The sequence below is a fragment of the Triticum aestivum genome, chromosome 5D (genome assembly GCF_018294505.1).
Source record: "Triticum aestivum cultivar Chinese Spring chromosome 5D, IWGSC CS RefSeq v2.1, whole genome shotgun sequence".
NCBI lineage: Eukaryota > Viridiplantae > Streptophyta > Magnoliopsida > Poales > Poaceae > Triticum > Triticum aestivum.
The window spans coordinates 536,010,781-536,026,540 of NC_057808.1; the positions used below are offsets into that span (position 1 = coordinate 536,010,781).

The following is a 15,760-nucleotide window of genomic DNA, read 5'->3' on the forward strand; positions in this document are numbered from 1 at the left end:
TGGGTCGTACTAGCCCATATGAGGCTCAGATCAGTACAATACAAAAATGATATTAGCCATCCTACAATTTTCACACTGAAAATCAAACTTTCACTTTCATGTCGCGTGTTATGAATTAAACGCATCATTCTTTGTTCCATTTTGACATGACCCTTCCGCAATCCGTTAAGAGCAAGCCAGTGCTGCTGATCTACCTCCATCCTAGAGAGATCATGGCCCCCTCCCCCCGTCAATCATTTTGGTGATGGGAGGGAGCAGGGACCACTAGTTTTCTAACCGGTGATGGTGGGGTGAGGTATTTAGATTAGATTTTGATCCACAATCCTTGGTTGGGAGGCCATGGGATCGCCGTCAACATGGAATAAGTCTTCCCGTCTCGTCCTCGTTTTGAAGGAGCTTCGTCGCATGTTGAGAGGCGTGTGGGGGATGGTGCGTCCTCAGATATGGTTCTTGGGTTTTCTTCTACAAGTTAGTCTCGTTGGCGTTGTCCTACAGGGTGGATGGCGTGGCTATGCATCTTGGTGAGTAACGCTACACCCCAAAATTTTATGGGGATTTTACGGAGTGATTTTGGCTTGGCAAGTTGTGATTGGTAAAATTCAGAGGGGTGTGTGTGGAGAGAATTAGTGAAAGGACCCTAAAACTCCTGTAATAGGCCCGTGGTTTTAGCATTTTTGCGTCTTGGTTTACCGGCTCGTTTCGACCGACAATGGTTGGCCAGATTCAGCTTCATTAGGGTGCATGTGAGAGTTGTATTCCTCAAATCAGTCTGGCCGGACGTGGCGCATTATACGGGTTTTCTCGGGGATAGCAATCCGCTATGCAGATGGTCTATATCGACGACTTTTTCACCGCTGCTTCTACAAGTTTCTGAGTTTCAACAAGTTCACTTCGTCAAGACAGAGGTTCATAAGCATGAGGAAGAAGACTCCCGCACCCTAAAAAATGATTACTCCGGCACGGTTTATGTAAGGTGTTTTATGTACTGCTAAGCTTAGTATATGGTGTTTGCCCTTTTATTAGAAAAAGAGAAGAGAAAAAGAATAGTGACGGGACTATGCATACGCATGGGCATACACAGACACAGGTCCGTCGATCGAGCAGAGCAGTTATTATCCACGGTACTCTTAACTGATGAGATGAATCGACATGCCAACGAACAAGCAAGGAAAGTACGAAGCGATCGATGATCAAACTGACAGCACACGTCCAACGATCCACAGATCTACTGAAAACATGATGCATGGATGCGTTATCCTTTTCAGCTGTTCTTTAGAACTTGGCGATGAAGTCGTGGATGTGGTCGCTGACCTCCTGCGCCCGATCCTGCTGGATGAAGTGGCCGGCGCCGGGGACGACGACCAGCTCCTCCAGCAGCGGCACGTCCGCCTTGAGCCCGCCCTTGTGCAGGTAGTCCTGGATCCCGGCGTAGTGGTACGTCAGGTCCCCGTCCCCCACGATGAACTTGGTCGGCACCGTCACCTTGGCGTCCGCCCACGGCGCCGCCAGCTCCCAGTTCCGGTCCATGTTGCGGTAGTAGTTGATGGCGCCCGTGAAGCCCGTCTTCTCGAAGGCCGCGGCGAAGTAGTCGATGTCCGCCTCCGTGAGCCACGGCGGGAGCGCCACGTCGGCGTCGTCGCCGCCGTCCTTGGGCTCCTTGCCGGCCGCGCGCTCGCTGAAGCGGTCGCTCAGGATCCGCGTCATCAGGTGCCTCGCGTGCGCCGGCGCGAACTCCTTCTCCGCCACCCCGGGCTCCTGTGTAACTTCGTTGGTTAGCCCAGAGGAGAGACATGCATGGCACAGAGGAGGAGATGAAGAAGAGACCTGGAAGCGGCAGACGTAGTAGGTAGGGCCGTAGGCTTGGTTGAAGTAGTCGGTGGTCTTGACGGCGGCGGCGCCGGCGCGGATGAAGACGTGCCGCATGAAGGCGACGCTGGTGTTGACGAGCGCCGTCACCCGGTCCGGGCGGAAGAGGCAGAGGTACCACGCGATGATGGCGCCCAGTCGTGCCCCACCACGAACACCTTCAATCCATGCATCCATCCATCAGAATCAATCAGATTATGGTCAGTAAATATCATCATACGGACCAAAATACAGTAGATTATTTCAGTCTTATCCACTGCATCAACGATGATCGGCACATTATTCTTCTCTCCTTTTTGCCGGCCGGAATAATAACGGCGAGACCGAAAAAATACACGTGCGTGGCCGGGACACAAACAGTGTATAATACTCCACTACACTGTGCAACTATACTACTTAGTGAGTACTATACGATGCACACAGCACATGGCAATGCATCACTCACTGTGGAAGATGCCTCTGACAGCCCTAGTTGTCTACACTCTTTTCTTTCATTGATCGAACGAACGTGGGCTGCCACTGTATACTATAGTCTATACGCACGCGGCACGCCATTTACTCAAAACTTGTGTTACTTTGCAACATCTGGTCAGTCAAAACGAAACAAGTACGCTGACCCCCAAGCATGGATTGATGCTTCCATTTAAGCCAAAAAAGAAAAAGAAAAATCAGTTCACCTATATACCGTTTAATTAAAGAAAGATCACTTGGTCTATCTTCTTATTGTAAATTCTTTCCTTTTAGTAGTATATATATATAGTATGTACTAAATACATTTTCCCTACAAATTTACGGAGTATGAATCCTACGTTTTCCCCATAGAAAAGTTGGTTATTCTAGCCAGTCTTGTAGTACAAATTTTGGCAAAAAAAAGACTATACAGCACTGTCAAAAACTGGTAGAGGGAGTATATTTATATCCGCCACTAGAAGGACAAAACAACAAGCAAGGCATCGTTTTCCATCACGTGACAGATCCGCCACTAGAAGAGCAGCCGCCGCCTCTGCACTGTCAACGAAAGAGAGAGAAGGAAAATACTACGTACTGAAAAGAAGAAATAAGATTTGCTTTCAAGTTGATCGCACTCGTGAACGTCACATTCCTGGTGGCGGAGAGCCTTGCTCCGGTGCACCCCCTAACTCAATTTCCTAGGGGTATTCTTGACCCCCGTCATCTATTTTTTCTTCGGCCCGCCGCTGCCCATATCCAAGCCCCGTAGCCCATATCCAAGCCCTGTATAACCCGTATGACCCATACGTATGTATACGGTGACATCCTGAAAAAAAAGGATGACACGACCCCACGACCAGGTAAGACCTGCCGACGGCCGATCCATCAATCACACAGCTCAATCAATCACGCAGATCCATCATTCACGCAGCTCCTCCATCATTCTGGTGAGGTTCTCTAGGAATATCGGCGGCAGCGATCTTATCGCCGGCGATCTCGTCCGAGAGCGCGCGCGGCACCGTCGTCAACCTCCAGCGCTCGCAGGTACCGCATCCCGTTTCCCCACGTTTGTCTCGCTCGCGGCAGCATCAAACGAATTGCCGTTGTTCTCGTCGTAGTGGTTAACCTAGCGGGGCGGGCAACCTAGATTTCTGGCGGTCCAGGCCATCGCAGATCTTGTTCTGGTAGTGCTGCTCGTCGTGATATACACAGTGATCACGCGGGCTAAAGTGGGTTTCTTCTTTCTAGGGTTAACCTAGCGATCGGTTGCCGTCGGTTGTGTGCACGACGACTCCGTTATTTGATGCGGCGGCTTACCTAGGTATCCGGCGATCCAAAGTAATCACGACTGGTGCCGTGGGCTAGGAATCTGGCGGCGCATGTTATCATGGGTAGCGCTGGTTCTCGCGATCCAAAGTGATCACGTACTGGATTCGTGGGACGTACCTTAACGCCGCTCGGTGTGGAGAGGGGGGAGGATCCATGGGCGATCAGAGGTCGTTGGCGTCGGTTGTGTGCACGATCTGAACGCCTTCGGTTGGGGCGCTCTCCGGTTGGTGTAGTTTATTTAACATCCGTGATCGTGCGCTAGGTGTTGTATATGTCAGCATTGATAATGTTTGCACATGTGATGATACATATTAATTGTTGTAGGAAATGGCGGAAGATGAGTTAACTGATATGATGTATGACATGGAGTTTGGAGAACTGATGAAAGACTGGATAGAAGATTGGTCAGATGATGAAAATTCAGATCGTGGAGATAGGTCAGAGAATGGGAACGTATTGGAAGATCTTAATGTGAGTGGCATTATCATGTTGTAATTTTTTGGTGGCATCCGACAATATTATATTTTGAAAATTTATAGATGGATGAACATGATGATGGTCAGGAAAACAATGAGCATGATGATGGTGAGGAAAACAACTCGGAGATCTCGAATGAAGATTACATTAGTCAGGTATGGAAGTGGAATTTTTTGTTGGCATGCATGCAAATTGAATTAATCCTGGAATATTATATGATAAGTACTTATGTATTTGTGTTATATTTTTCAGCTCATTTCCGAATGTCATAATGCGTACGACTATTACGGTGAATCCGACGCGGAGACAGGCCTTGATGTCGAATCATTAGCTGCATCTGATTCTGGGGAGTCGCAATCGTCGGTCATCATGAGTGAGGTATGTATGTAATCAATGTTGTATGGAAGTAATGTTATACCATAGAAAACTGTTTTCATGGCTATGTTATGATTGTGTAGGTGACAGAAGTTGAGGGTAAAAAGAATGTCCAAGATACTGCTAGTGCAGATGATAAGAGGGATATGTTCATGCAGATAATACAAATGACTTTTACGTCTCACGAGGCTGCGTATGATTTCTACAACAGCTATGCTAGAGATAATGGTTTCAGCATTAGAAAGAATAGGGTCAGGTATAGCAAAACCGAGTCACGTCATATGCGTTATAGGCGGTTTGTTTGTTCCAGACAAGGAAAACGTGACAGCAGGTTGCTAACCGAGGAAGGACACAGCCGTAGGCTCAGACCCGAGACACGCTGCCACTGCGAAGCGCACCTGACCGTGAAGCTTGACCAAAAGCGTGGGGTTTGGTATGTTGATAGTTTTGAGGACAAGCATAGCCATATCTTGGCAGGACCGGACGAGGTACCTTTTCTTTGGTCCCACAGAAAAATCAAAGAGTACCAGAAGCATGAGATAATGTCCATGGGAGCTGCAGGGATTAGAATTCACGACATGATGGATTGCTTCATCAGCAAACATGTATGGTACGGCGGTGTTGGTTTTACCAGGCGTGAAATATACAACCTTTGCGCCAGGGAGAAGAGGAAGCTGCTTTCAAAAGGTGATGCTGCCACAGTCATAGGCATCATGGTCAGTAGGAAACAGAGGGATCCTAGCTTCTTTTTCGAGTACAAGCTAGACAAGGAAGGACATATGAATAGGATGTTCTGGTGTGACTCCCAGTCTCGTCATGACTATGAGGACTTCGGCGACGTGCTTGTATTTGACAGCACGTACAAGATGAACCGGTATGGTATGCCATTCATACCCTTTGTTGGTCTTAACAATCACCGGAAGACCACTGTTTTTGCTTGTGCCATAGTTTCGGACGAGACCGAAGAGACATATGTGTGGCTGCTGGAGACTTTTTTGAGGTCCATGTGTCAAAAGATGCCTATGAGTGTTATCACGGATGCCGACGCTGCGATGATCAAGGCAATTCGCCAAGTCTTGCCAGACGTGTGGCACCGTATATGTACGTGGCATATAGAAAAAATATGAAGATTCACCTCAGTCACAAGTCCTTGAAGGAGTTCCGAACTCTTCTGTACTACAGCACGTCCACGGCCACGTTTGAGGAGAGATGGCACGCGTTTTCCAAAAGATGGCAGTCGGAAAAAACAGTAACATGGTTGAGACGGATGTATAAGAAGAGGAGACTGTGGGCCGCGGCTTATCTGACAGAGGGTTTTTGGCTTGGCATGAAAAGCAACCAGAGGAGTGAAAGTCTAAACTCATGCCTTCACCTCCACCTAGACGGTGAAATGACCCTGGTGGATATGATTTTGCACTATGAGAACGCCGTTGTACGTATCCGTGAGAATGAGGCACGAGATGATTGCACGGCCTCACAGAGTTTACCGGTGCCAGTTACTAGCTCGAGGGAACTTGAGATAGCTGCTTCTCACGTCTTCACTCCAGCAAACTTCTATATGTTGCAAGCTGATCTTAGGAAAATTGGTGGCATGGAGATTGTAGAAATAAAGCTCGGAGACGGATCACAGCAGTACATCGTGGCCTGGAAGAATAACCGGAAGAGCCGTTTTTGGGTGGAGTACACTCCAGTAAATTCCGCAGAAACTATAAGGTGCAGCTGCAGAAGAATGATTCGAAAGGGTCTACCTTGCAAGCACATATTCCATGTACTGAAGTACTTGAATATATCTGAAATACCAAAGTGTTTAGTTCTTGTGCGGTTCACGAAAGACGCAAGGTTGGGACTGCCCGCCAGGCGCACAAGCGATCTGTTGGGATTTGGATGGACTGGAGCAGCTGAAAGAATGAAATATAGCCAGGTCAGTGTGTTGGCTTCAGAAGCTATGCATGCAGCATGCAAACACCCAACTTTGTGGGATCAGTTACAGGAGAGTTTGAAGGCCGTGATAGCTAAGAGCCATGAGTATGATCAGCTAAAGGAAAATTTGAGTAAGAAAACGGCTGATCTTAGTACTTGTGCAATTGAATATGTAGATGATGGTGAAGGCAACATAGTTGAAGTTCATGATCCTATTAAAGTATCAACGAAAGGTGCAACTAAGGTAGATGAGAACCGCCCTATGTCGAAAAATGGTAGGCCACTTTCGTACGACGAGATCAGAATCAGGTGCGGCGCATGCAAATTGCTAGGGCACACTAAACGCAGCAAGAAATGCAAACTAAATAAGAAGTAAGTTTTTGTATGCATTGTAGGTTATAATTGTTTTTAACTTGTCATTCATTAACTTTTCCTGTTATCGTGTGCAGAAGCGTGGTGGGCGAAGAAGAGTAGAACAGTTGCTAAAGTTATGTTAGGATGAATCCAGTGATCTAATAGTGAGGTGTTTACAATGTGTTACTGCATACATGATACATGATATATACTATTGCAAGAGGCCAGTACCTTGAGATAGTGCTTGTAGCATATATGGACTAAACAGGAGGCGGTCACTAGGGACTTTAATCATGGAAAATGGATAGCATTTTAGCCATTGTAATGATGGCATCTTTTGTGTTGTCCACTGTAGTTATATTATATTAGAAAACTAGACGATACCCGGCATGTTGTTGCGGGAATGTCTTTGCAATATATTCATAGAGAAATGGTTACGTGTAACATGTATATGTTGTTGCGGGAATATTTTGTTTGCATGTTGTGGTGGACCTTTCTCCATACATGTTGAATGACGAGGTGGCAAACTTGCATGTTAAGAGAAATAGGTTAGTGGTGGCTAGTTGTTTAGATATAGAAGATGTAATTATGTGTGGTAATAATTAAAAAAAATTCACTCCTTTGGTTCACCACCATTTAGATATAGAAGATACCAGCTCACTTTGGTCTATAGTATAGACTTCGTACCAAAAACCCACCATTTTCCCCTCATAAAGAAAAGAAAAACCCACCATTTTATGGCTTGTAGTGTAACTCGGGCCGCTTGTCGCGATGACGTGGAGGGGGGGTGACGGATGCCGTAAGACGGCGCGACACACGGCCGCTCCCATTGCCGAGCCCATTTAACAATTTTTATTTTGATTACAGCCCGTTTAAATGGGCCGCGCTGGCCACCTGGTCGGGGCGGTTCTTCCCTCGCGATCTCCACGCGCGTTCTATCTATCCACTGCAACCGCCGCCGCCGCTGCCGCCACCGATCCACGTCTTGCCGCCGGTCACGTTACGCCATGGTTTCGTGGAGCGACGAGTCGAGCTCTTCTTCGGATGGCGAATCCGTGACTAGCCTGCAGGTACGCTCCTACTATATAATCTCCAAATAGTGCTAGGCTTAGGGTTAGAGTTCTTCATTTCCGGTATTTAACGCAGGGCGTTGATTTGTGCATTATCTCTGTTGTTTCGTTTAGCTTCCTACGACTATCCCTTGCTATGAATGGAGTGGCATTGCTCATGATCTGTCTTCTCGTTGTCTGCACCGAGAACCTTGCGTCAGGCTAGTTGCTTTTGATTCCTTGGACACTGGCAGACGTTTTCTTGCCTGTGGTCAGAAGGTATGTTGTTCCGTACTGTAAATATATGTTTAAATTACCTCGTGCTCGATTTACTTCGCGGTAATCCATTGTTCTGCCCAAAATTGCATACATTTCAATTAATTTGTGCATTTACAAAGTCCGTATTTATGTTGTTTTTTTACGGTCTAATATTTGTTTTAGCACATAATAGCATATACTTGTAGTTAATTGATCCATATATATATGTATATCATTGCATGCTACATTTTGTGTTTATATGATTGAGACCATATTTTTAGTGCATTGCATGTAATTGTATTGCATTTGTGCATATATGATTGAGACCATATTTTTTCATACTGTAGGAAGAAGTGAAATGTAACTATGTGGAATGGGTAGACCCGGAGTGGTCAGTGGCTACGAAGTTCTGCCTGAGAGAACTGTGGAGCATGTATGACGAGAAGCTGAGACAGAATATTAAGAATGCTGAAGAAAAATGCATGTTAATTGGAGAAAAGAGGAGGACGGAGGAAGAGCTGAGATTTTTCAAAATGGACTTTGCTAAACTGGTGGCTGATAAGGAGGATGCTCTCACGCAGTTGGGCAATGCAAGATTGTCACTTAGCGATCTCAAAGAGGAGCTGGAGAAGAATAAGATGGCAGATCATGGTTGTGCCAATCTACATCAGGTCCTGAGGGTAAAGGCTGAGAAAGACCGGGACCGGGTGGTGCTAGAGAGAGACCAAGTGATGAGAGAGAGGGACCAGCTGAAGCAAGAGAAGAAAAAACTTGAGTATATTATTGCAGATTTTCTCAAACAGAAACATGGGTACGTTGATAAGATCAAGAAGCTGAAGGAGATTTGTGATGAATTTGAAGTATGTTTTGTGGTTTATTGTTGAACAGAATGATCAAGTCCTATCTGCATTGTGGCCAGTTCATTTGTGTAAGGTCTAAGTATATTATATTAACCAATAAATTATATCACTTTCGAAATAGTTTGCCCTTGTTTGACCTGCATCCTAATGCGGGTTCTTGGCTAAGCACTGAAATTATTTTGCTTCCACCGGAGCTCTAAATCGTACTGATCAAGGGGGCGAAATAGTAGTTGATCATGTGATTGATGGTGCTACTGATCCTGATCTTCATGATGCAGAAAAGGAAAAGGCTAACAAAAATGCAGCAAAAAAACTATGCAACGAGATTTGAAGCAACACATAACGCCAAGGGAGTCTGGCGCAAGACACGAGGAAGATCCACCTGTGGACGCCGATCCCGAGAGATCCAGCGGCAATCATGCGCACGGGATCCCAGGCGGATCTGCCTACTCCACCAACCGCAGGATCCACGGGTGGCCCGTCTGCGTCCGACACGCGGGCTGTCTCCACCGGTCAGGCGGGACCGGACCTGGCGCGTCCCCCCGCGCCAACTGGCGCTCGTCGACTGGGTCGCCCGCGCTGGGACCGGATCTGTCGTTGTCTCGGGCGCGGGATCCCACACCGGATGGCACGACAGCCGAGGTTGATTCTCAGGCAAACAAAAAGGAATTTATCAACTTTTTTTCTTATTGTTGAATAATGCCAAATCAAATAAAAAATATGCAAAAGTAAAAAGGAAATGAATTACTCTTCCATGGAAGAAAAGAATGAACACAGCAGCAAAAAACTTTAAGGTAGAACAAATGAAGGGAAGCAAAAATTTATTGATACGAAACGTATAGTCTGACTGCATTACACATACACAAGTATGTGTGAGCGACCAAAAATCCACACAAAATCCATGGTATCGTGCTTATTACATGAATGATAGAAAATCAAAGTTGTCCATGCCGGGAAACGTGCTTCCGGACTTAAAACAAACGACTGAAACTAGAATCTTGAATCATGTATGATGTCTTCACGCCTTGCTTTTCTTTGCGATGTCGCGGATTTTGTTCTTCACACATTCGAGCATGTTGGTAGGTGAGAGAACCAACTCGGCGATGAGACGCCTTCTCCTTGCATTAACCGTGCCCTGCAATTTTTAGAACAAGGTTTAATGAATAGAAGTTGGTATTATACGACAATTGTACAAGTGTACGAGCAGAGAGGACAAATTACCTGGGTAAAATAGGCGGTCTGTCGATCCCCGTCCCAATGCTCCATAACTTCAATCACAAAAAGGCCACAAGAGTTCCTAATATATATGCAAACATTAGTCACCGTGCACACGAACATGTCTTTCGTAAGTAGAAAATGATGAACCATAACTCACCCGTCCTCTTGTAGTGGCATGTCGATCTGAGGTATGATAGGCCACTTAGTGACGTCTGGATATTTGCCAGGTGTAATACGGTTTGCCTCTTCCATATCAATTGTTATTGCTAGTCGCTATTTGAAAGAAAGTAGTAGTGAGAAACCATATGACATTTCATATGAAGAATGCTCAATGTCGGGGAGAGTACCAGTGCTTTCACAGTGTCGAGAGAGAACTCGAGAGGATAGAGCGAATCAAAAACTCGGAATTCTTTCTTGCGGTTGTGCATCACCACGGTGATCCAGTGTGTATTGCCGACGTTCAACGGGATAAACGACTGAAATGTGGAACACATTTGTAATCAGATGCAATTATGCTTGTTGAAATGATGTTAATGAACTAGTAAGAACATATCGTACCTTATCACGGACGGTATGCTCGTCCAGAACCCTACGTACTGCTCCAGCTCTGCTCAGCGCACTATCCATGTTGTATTTCGACGGTTTAGGGTTGTCTCGTGCCTTAGCACGATCAACAAGGTATTTGGACCTCCAGGCTGGACAGAGGTGCCGATCATGACCAACGCGCAGAGCCAAATGTGTCTGATAAGCATCGATAATCTGCGTAAAATAATAGAACATTTTATTTTCATAGGTGACACCTAGATTATGCACTTAAATAGCAGGACATGGTAATAGATCTTACGTCATCCGCCAGCCATGTATGCTCAAGTACCGGTCGTATTCTCTCCACAGTCACAGAGGTGCCACGTTCATTGTAGTAAACTCTTTTTGTCATATTCTTCTCAGACCGAGCAGCTGCCTCCACAAACGCAACAGCAACATCGATGAGTTCCGGTGTCAAATCGTCCTTATTATTTATTTAATTTTTTTGCATATGTCACATGTCTAATTTTTTGCATATGTCACATGTCAAATTTTGCAAACAAGTTGGCAATTTTTATTATTTATTTAATTTTTTTGCATATGTCACATGTCTAATTTTTTGCATATGTCACATGTCAAATTTTGCAAACAAGTTTGAATCATTAAATTTTCAAATTATAAATTAAATTTAAAATTTAAAAATATTAAAAATATTTGGACCAAACATTTCCACCATGTGAGGATACCCAAAGTAAATTTTTAAATTTGTATTCAATTTTTTGCATATGTCAAATGTCTAATTTTGCACACAAGTTTGAAACAAAATATGTCCTCTAGACTGACTGGTCAAAACATCGGTCTATACCTCAAGGGGGCATTGTAAAGTATTATTTTTCCAAAAAAAATTCATAGCCATGTTTGGCACATGTGGGTCACCATGTACAAGAAAATTTGGGTGATTTGGAGGTGGTGGAAAAAATCACGTATGTTCAAAAACTGGCTTAAGTTAGACCAAATGGCCCCTCCGGAATGCGATGATTTTTTCTACCACCTCCAAATCACCTCAGTTTTGGCACACATGATCTCTTGCACAAACAAAGCTAGTTTTCTAGACTGACTGGTCAAAACATCGGTCTATACCTCAAGGGGGCTTTCGGGGTGTTGACATGCTAGGCCGGAAATGCGCGTGTCAGAGATCGTACTTGCGTGTATAATCCCAAACTTTCTTCATGGCATCCCATGACCCCATAGAGAATGCATGCATAATGGTTTCCATGTGGGGCAAAATTTTGAATGTTTTTACGGTTTTGTGTGTGTGGGGGGGGGGGGTTAGGGTTCAGGGTACATGCCACATTGTTCACATTGTCCAATTAACACTTTGTATAGATTTTTTGGGTAAAAAATGAACGAAATAATGCAACTAATCTGAACGTAACGTTTGGCATGTATCAAACCAAGTAGCCCCTATTCCTAAAAAAAACCAGTTAGCCACTAATTGCGCCAAACATATCACGTAATTACCAATGAAAATGGGTTGACAATTATTTCTGGAAATTCTTGGAAGGAATTTATTGCTCTTCCTTTTTTAGAGAACAATAAGTTTCTGGCTCGGGCTTCTGTGATATGTGGTTGGATCCGCGGTCAGTGCACATGTTTTGAAGCCCCCAAAAGATCGTGCTCGTTAAAAAAACTTGCATCGAAGCGCATTACTTAAAAATAACTAATTAACCCTACAATCACGGATATATACCTTCCCATTCTACCGCATATCAACCCTATCCTAACCACCCCCATCTACCTTGTTTCTCCTCACATAGCCATCGCCGGGATCGCGCCATCGCTTCTCAAGCGACCACGCCGACGCCGGATTAAAAAGGTCTCCTCCACGGCTCCTCCCATCTTCGATTGCAGTGCTGATTATTTTTTCCATTGATTCGACCAACAAGTCATTTCCGAAGAGATTAGAAGATACAGCCTTTGCCATAGTTGAGTAGTTCTGGTGTAATTGGAGTACATGATGTCATGCAAGAGCTTTTTGATTGATAGTTTGTAGTAGTTGTTCGTACGAACTGGTTATGAATATATTTTCTCGGTGGTATTGTTAGGAATTAGTTGGATGAGGTTGTGGATACAGTTTTCATACTATGGGTATATGTGTTGTTGTAGGGACCATGGTCTCAGAGGCGCATAACAACCGTGCGGAGTACGACAAGTCTTTGCATGAAGCGCGCCGGGAGATCGACTTGAAGGTGCAAAAGGATCGCGCTGAGGTAGAAAAGAAACTCAAAAAAGAACGTTCATACGTGGACAGGATGATAAAGGAGGAGCGTGAGGAGTTTTCCCGTAAGATGGCGAAGATGCGTCTTGAGATTGAAGAAAAGTATAAGCGGGACTGTGAGGACATGGAAAAAAAGTTTTTCCTTGGCTACAAGGAAATGCATCAAACGTTGCAGAAGGACCGGAAGCTTGTGGACAGTATTATACAGACAGAGCGAGTCAGGATGGATGCCTATGTGTTGCAGGCACGTTCGGATATGGACAGCAAGCTGCTACAGGAGCGGTCGGACATGGATTATAAGGCCATGCTGGAGAAGGTCCGTTTGGAAGGACATATGTTAGAAGCCCGTGCGATCTCACGGCCACCCCGACAACATGTCTTCAATTTTTCTCCCCCTGTAAGTATCTCGCACCGATTGTATATATTAAGGACCTACGTATTCTATGATACAAACATCTTCAATTTGTGGCAACCTTATGTCGGCGATTGTATGTAGGCTAAGCATCATGAGACGGCACAGTCGCCATCCACTCGAGACATTGCGATAGAGTCACCCGTTCAATGCCACATCACTCCACCCCAACAACATATCTTCAATTCTCCCCTTGTAAGTACCTCCCAACGATGCCATACCCAAGATATGGTATGACCTTTTAAAATTTGTGTGTAAACCCACTGTCGACGTTTCATACGCAGGATAAGAAACGTGTGATGGCAGAGTCCCCAGTCACACCACATGAAGGATACATTCCACATAACAAGGTGAGAAGGTTTGAGATGGCACAATCCCCAGTCACTCCACATGAAGGATACATTCCACAAAAGCAGGTAACAACACCGCAATGTTGCTATGCACATAAAAAATTATGTTTGCCCCTTTACTCATTGAATGTATTAACTCTGATGTGAGATACTAGGTGCTGGTCATGGAATTTTTTGTTAGTAGGGATGATGAGATGTCACATGTCCCGAGAGCATACTTTGATGAACACCCGGCAGAAGTCAGAATTTTTGAACCCGCCAAAGTGACCTACGATCTCATTATGAGTGAAATGAGAGATACTTTTGGTTGCAAACTGGGAGCAGAACTGTACTACTTCTTACCCGGGTCTGCGTGGAAGCTGCCAGAAGGAATGTTCTTGATTGCAGGACCAGATGATGTAGAAAAAATGCTTTCTGATCTGAATGGCAGCAAGACATGTCACCTGTACATTGTGTACAATAGAACTACGGGTTGTTTTCCCGAGGGTGACATTGATCCAGAGGTTCAAATTTTACATGTTACATGCATCTAGTTTATGGCTACGTCATTTTTAAGTTCTTCCTAATACAATTCCTATGGTTTCCTACAGGAAGTGAGAATCCAAGAAACGGAGGGTCTTGCTAGAGAGTTGGCGGAGAAAGAACAAGAACAACTTCAGTTGTATGGTTACATTGATGTTAAAGAGAAAAAGATTGAAGCACATGGGTCGTCGCCAAGCCCGACGCAATCTCCAACGTCGCAACGCAAGAGGTCACTGGATTTTGGCAGTGCAGAAGACCATATGGAGTAGGCTCAATTGTTTTTCAACCAGTTTAAGCTTCAAACCAGGATTATTTTGTTGCAAACAAACATTTTTTTTCTGTTTCACACTATGTTCGCAATTATGGTACAATTTATTCATGAGACAGTTCTTTGAACAACAATGCATGTGTTTTATGATCAATCATACAGTTGTTTCTGAGTTGTTTGTGAGATGGCATTGCATCTAAAGAAGTTTCCATCTATAAAACTTGTAAAAAATCATTTATGTTGTCTTTGTTGAAACTGTTTTTTCGTGCCTTTCATCTACACGTGTAATCATTATAGCCTACAAAACCATACAACGTCGCAAAACAATTTCCAGTTGGCATGGATGCTTGTCATGTTGGTACAAGGGTTTCAAAAATTTTTGGGTCCATTTCAAGCATGCCGAAAAAATCCGTCTTCCCAGACGGAACATCCCCTGCTACCCGAACGGCTAAGTTGAATGACACCAATTTTTTCCATCAAGCGCGCAAGCACACCCCCGTGGGCCGCGTGAAATCTGAGCTAACCCCAAAACTTGCTGGTTTTGACGTCAAATAAGATAGAAATATCAAGGGAAGAAGATAGAAATAGCAAGCAAAACACAGATAACCAACAACATATCAAATAGACGGGTAGAAATCATAACATAGTTCGGATAGATAAAGTTCACGGTAGAACCAACAACATGATTTAATAGAAATATTTAAAAGATAAAAAACTTGCCCTAACATGCTAGGGCAAGTCAAGCTGACGAGACCGGGCCTTCACCACCATCTTCACTGCGCCTCCTCTCCAGTGCTCCTCTCCATCCCGTCCTCGCCGATGTAGTAGGGGAGGGTGTGCATACCGTCGCGGGTGGGGAAGACGCAGTCGAAGTTTGTGAAGATGTTGTGGGTTGTGAATGCGATGAATTCGCATCCACACCAAAACACCTTGCCGAGGAGGTAGTACGCATCAAATCTGTTGGTGAAGGTGACGGTGAGCCCTATCGGCGGAGACCAGGAGTTTGGACGCACTTCATCCAGTCGGAACATCACCGGCGAGCCCGCTGGGAGGTGGGCGAAGCCCGCACGGAGGAACCACTGGGCAAAGCCCCTTGCACCCCTCCAGCGTGAGAACGCCCACACGCAAAGCGTGCTCTCCACGACGATGCCGGCCGGATACTGTCTCTCCGGCACGGTCGGTGGGAGCCGGTAGGTGGGGCCGTTGTACTGCATCCTCGCGGCTCGCTCAGAGAGTGCTCTGGGTTTGG

At 45.2% G+C, this 15,760-nt stretch overlaps 2 protein-coding genes across 2 annotated transcripts; one reads left to right on the forward strand and one right to left on the reverse strand.

Moving 5' to 3' along the window:
• Window positions 1-1,115: 1,115 nt before the first annotated feature.
• LOC123121137 (epoxide hydrolase A-like) lies at window positions 1,116-2,043 on the reverse strand. Its single transcript, XM_044541060.1, has 2 exons — window positions 1,825-2,043; window positions 1,116-1,755 (listed from the first exon to the last, which is right to left on the reverse strand). The coding sequence occupies exons 1-2, from the start codon at window positions 2,041-2,043 to the stop codon at window positions 1,273-1,275; spliced, it is 702 nt and encodes a 233-aa protein (XP_044396995.1). The 3' UTR covers window positions 1,116-1,272.
• Window positions 2,044-5,840: 3,797 nt separating this feature from the next.
• LOC123123588 (protein FAR-RED ELONGATED HYPOCOTYL 3-like) lies at window positions 5,841-7,049 on the forward strand. Its single transcript, XM_044544120.1, has 2 exons — window positions 5,841-6,789; window positions 6,867-7,049. The coding sequence occupies exons 1-2, from the start codon at window positions 5,888-5,890 to the stop codon at window positions 6,889-6,891; spliced, it is 927 nt and encodes a 308-aa protein (XP_044400055.1). The 5' UTR covers window positions 5,841-5,887; the 3' UTR covers window positions 6,892-7,049.
• The last annotated feature ends 8,711 nt before the right edge of the window (window positions 7,050-15,760 follow it).

Coding starts and splice junctions, on each gene's coding strand:
- LOC123121137 (XM_044541060.1), bottom strand. CDS start 2,043: ATGGATGCATGGATTGAAGGTGTTCGTGGTGGGGCACGACTGGGCGCC. Junction 1,756..1,824: donor ACTACGTCTGCCGCTTCCAG/GTCTCTTCTTCA, acceptor GAAGTTACACAG/GAGCCCGGGGTGGCGGAGAA.
- LOC123123588 (XM_044544120.1), top strand. CDS start 5,888: ATGACCCTGGTGGATATGATTTTGCACTATGAGAACGCCGTTGTACGT. Junction 6,790..6,866: donor AAATGCAAACTAAATAAGAA/GTAAGTTTTTGT, acceptor TATCGTGTGCAG/AAGCGTGGTGGGCGAAGAAG.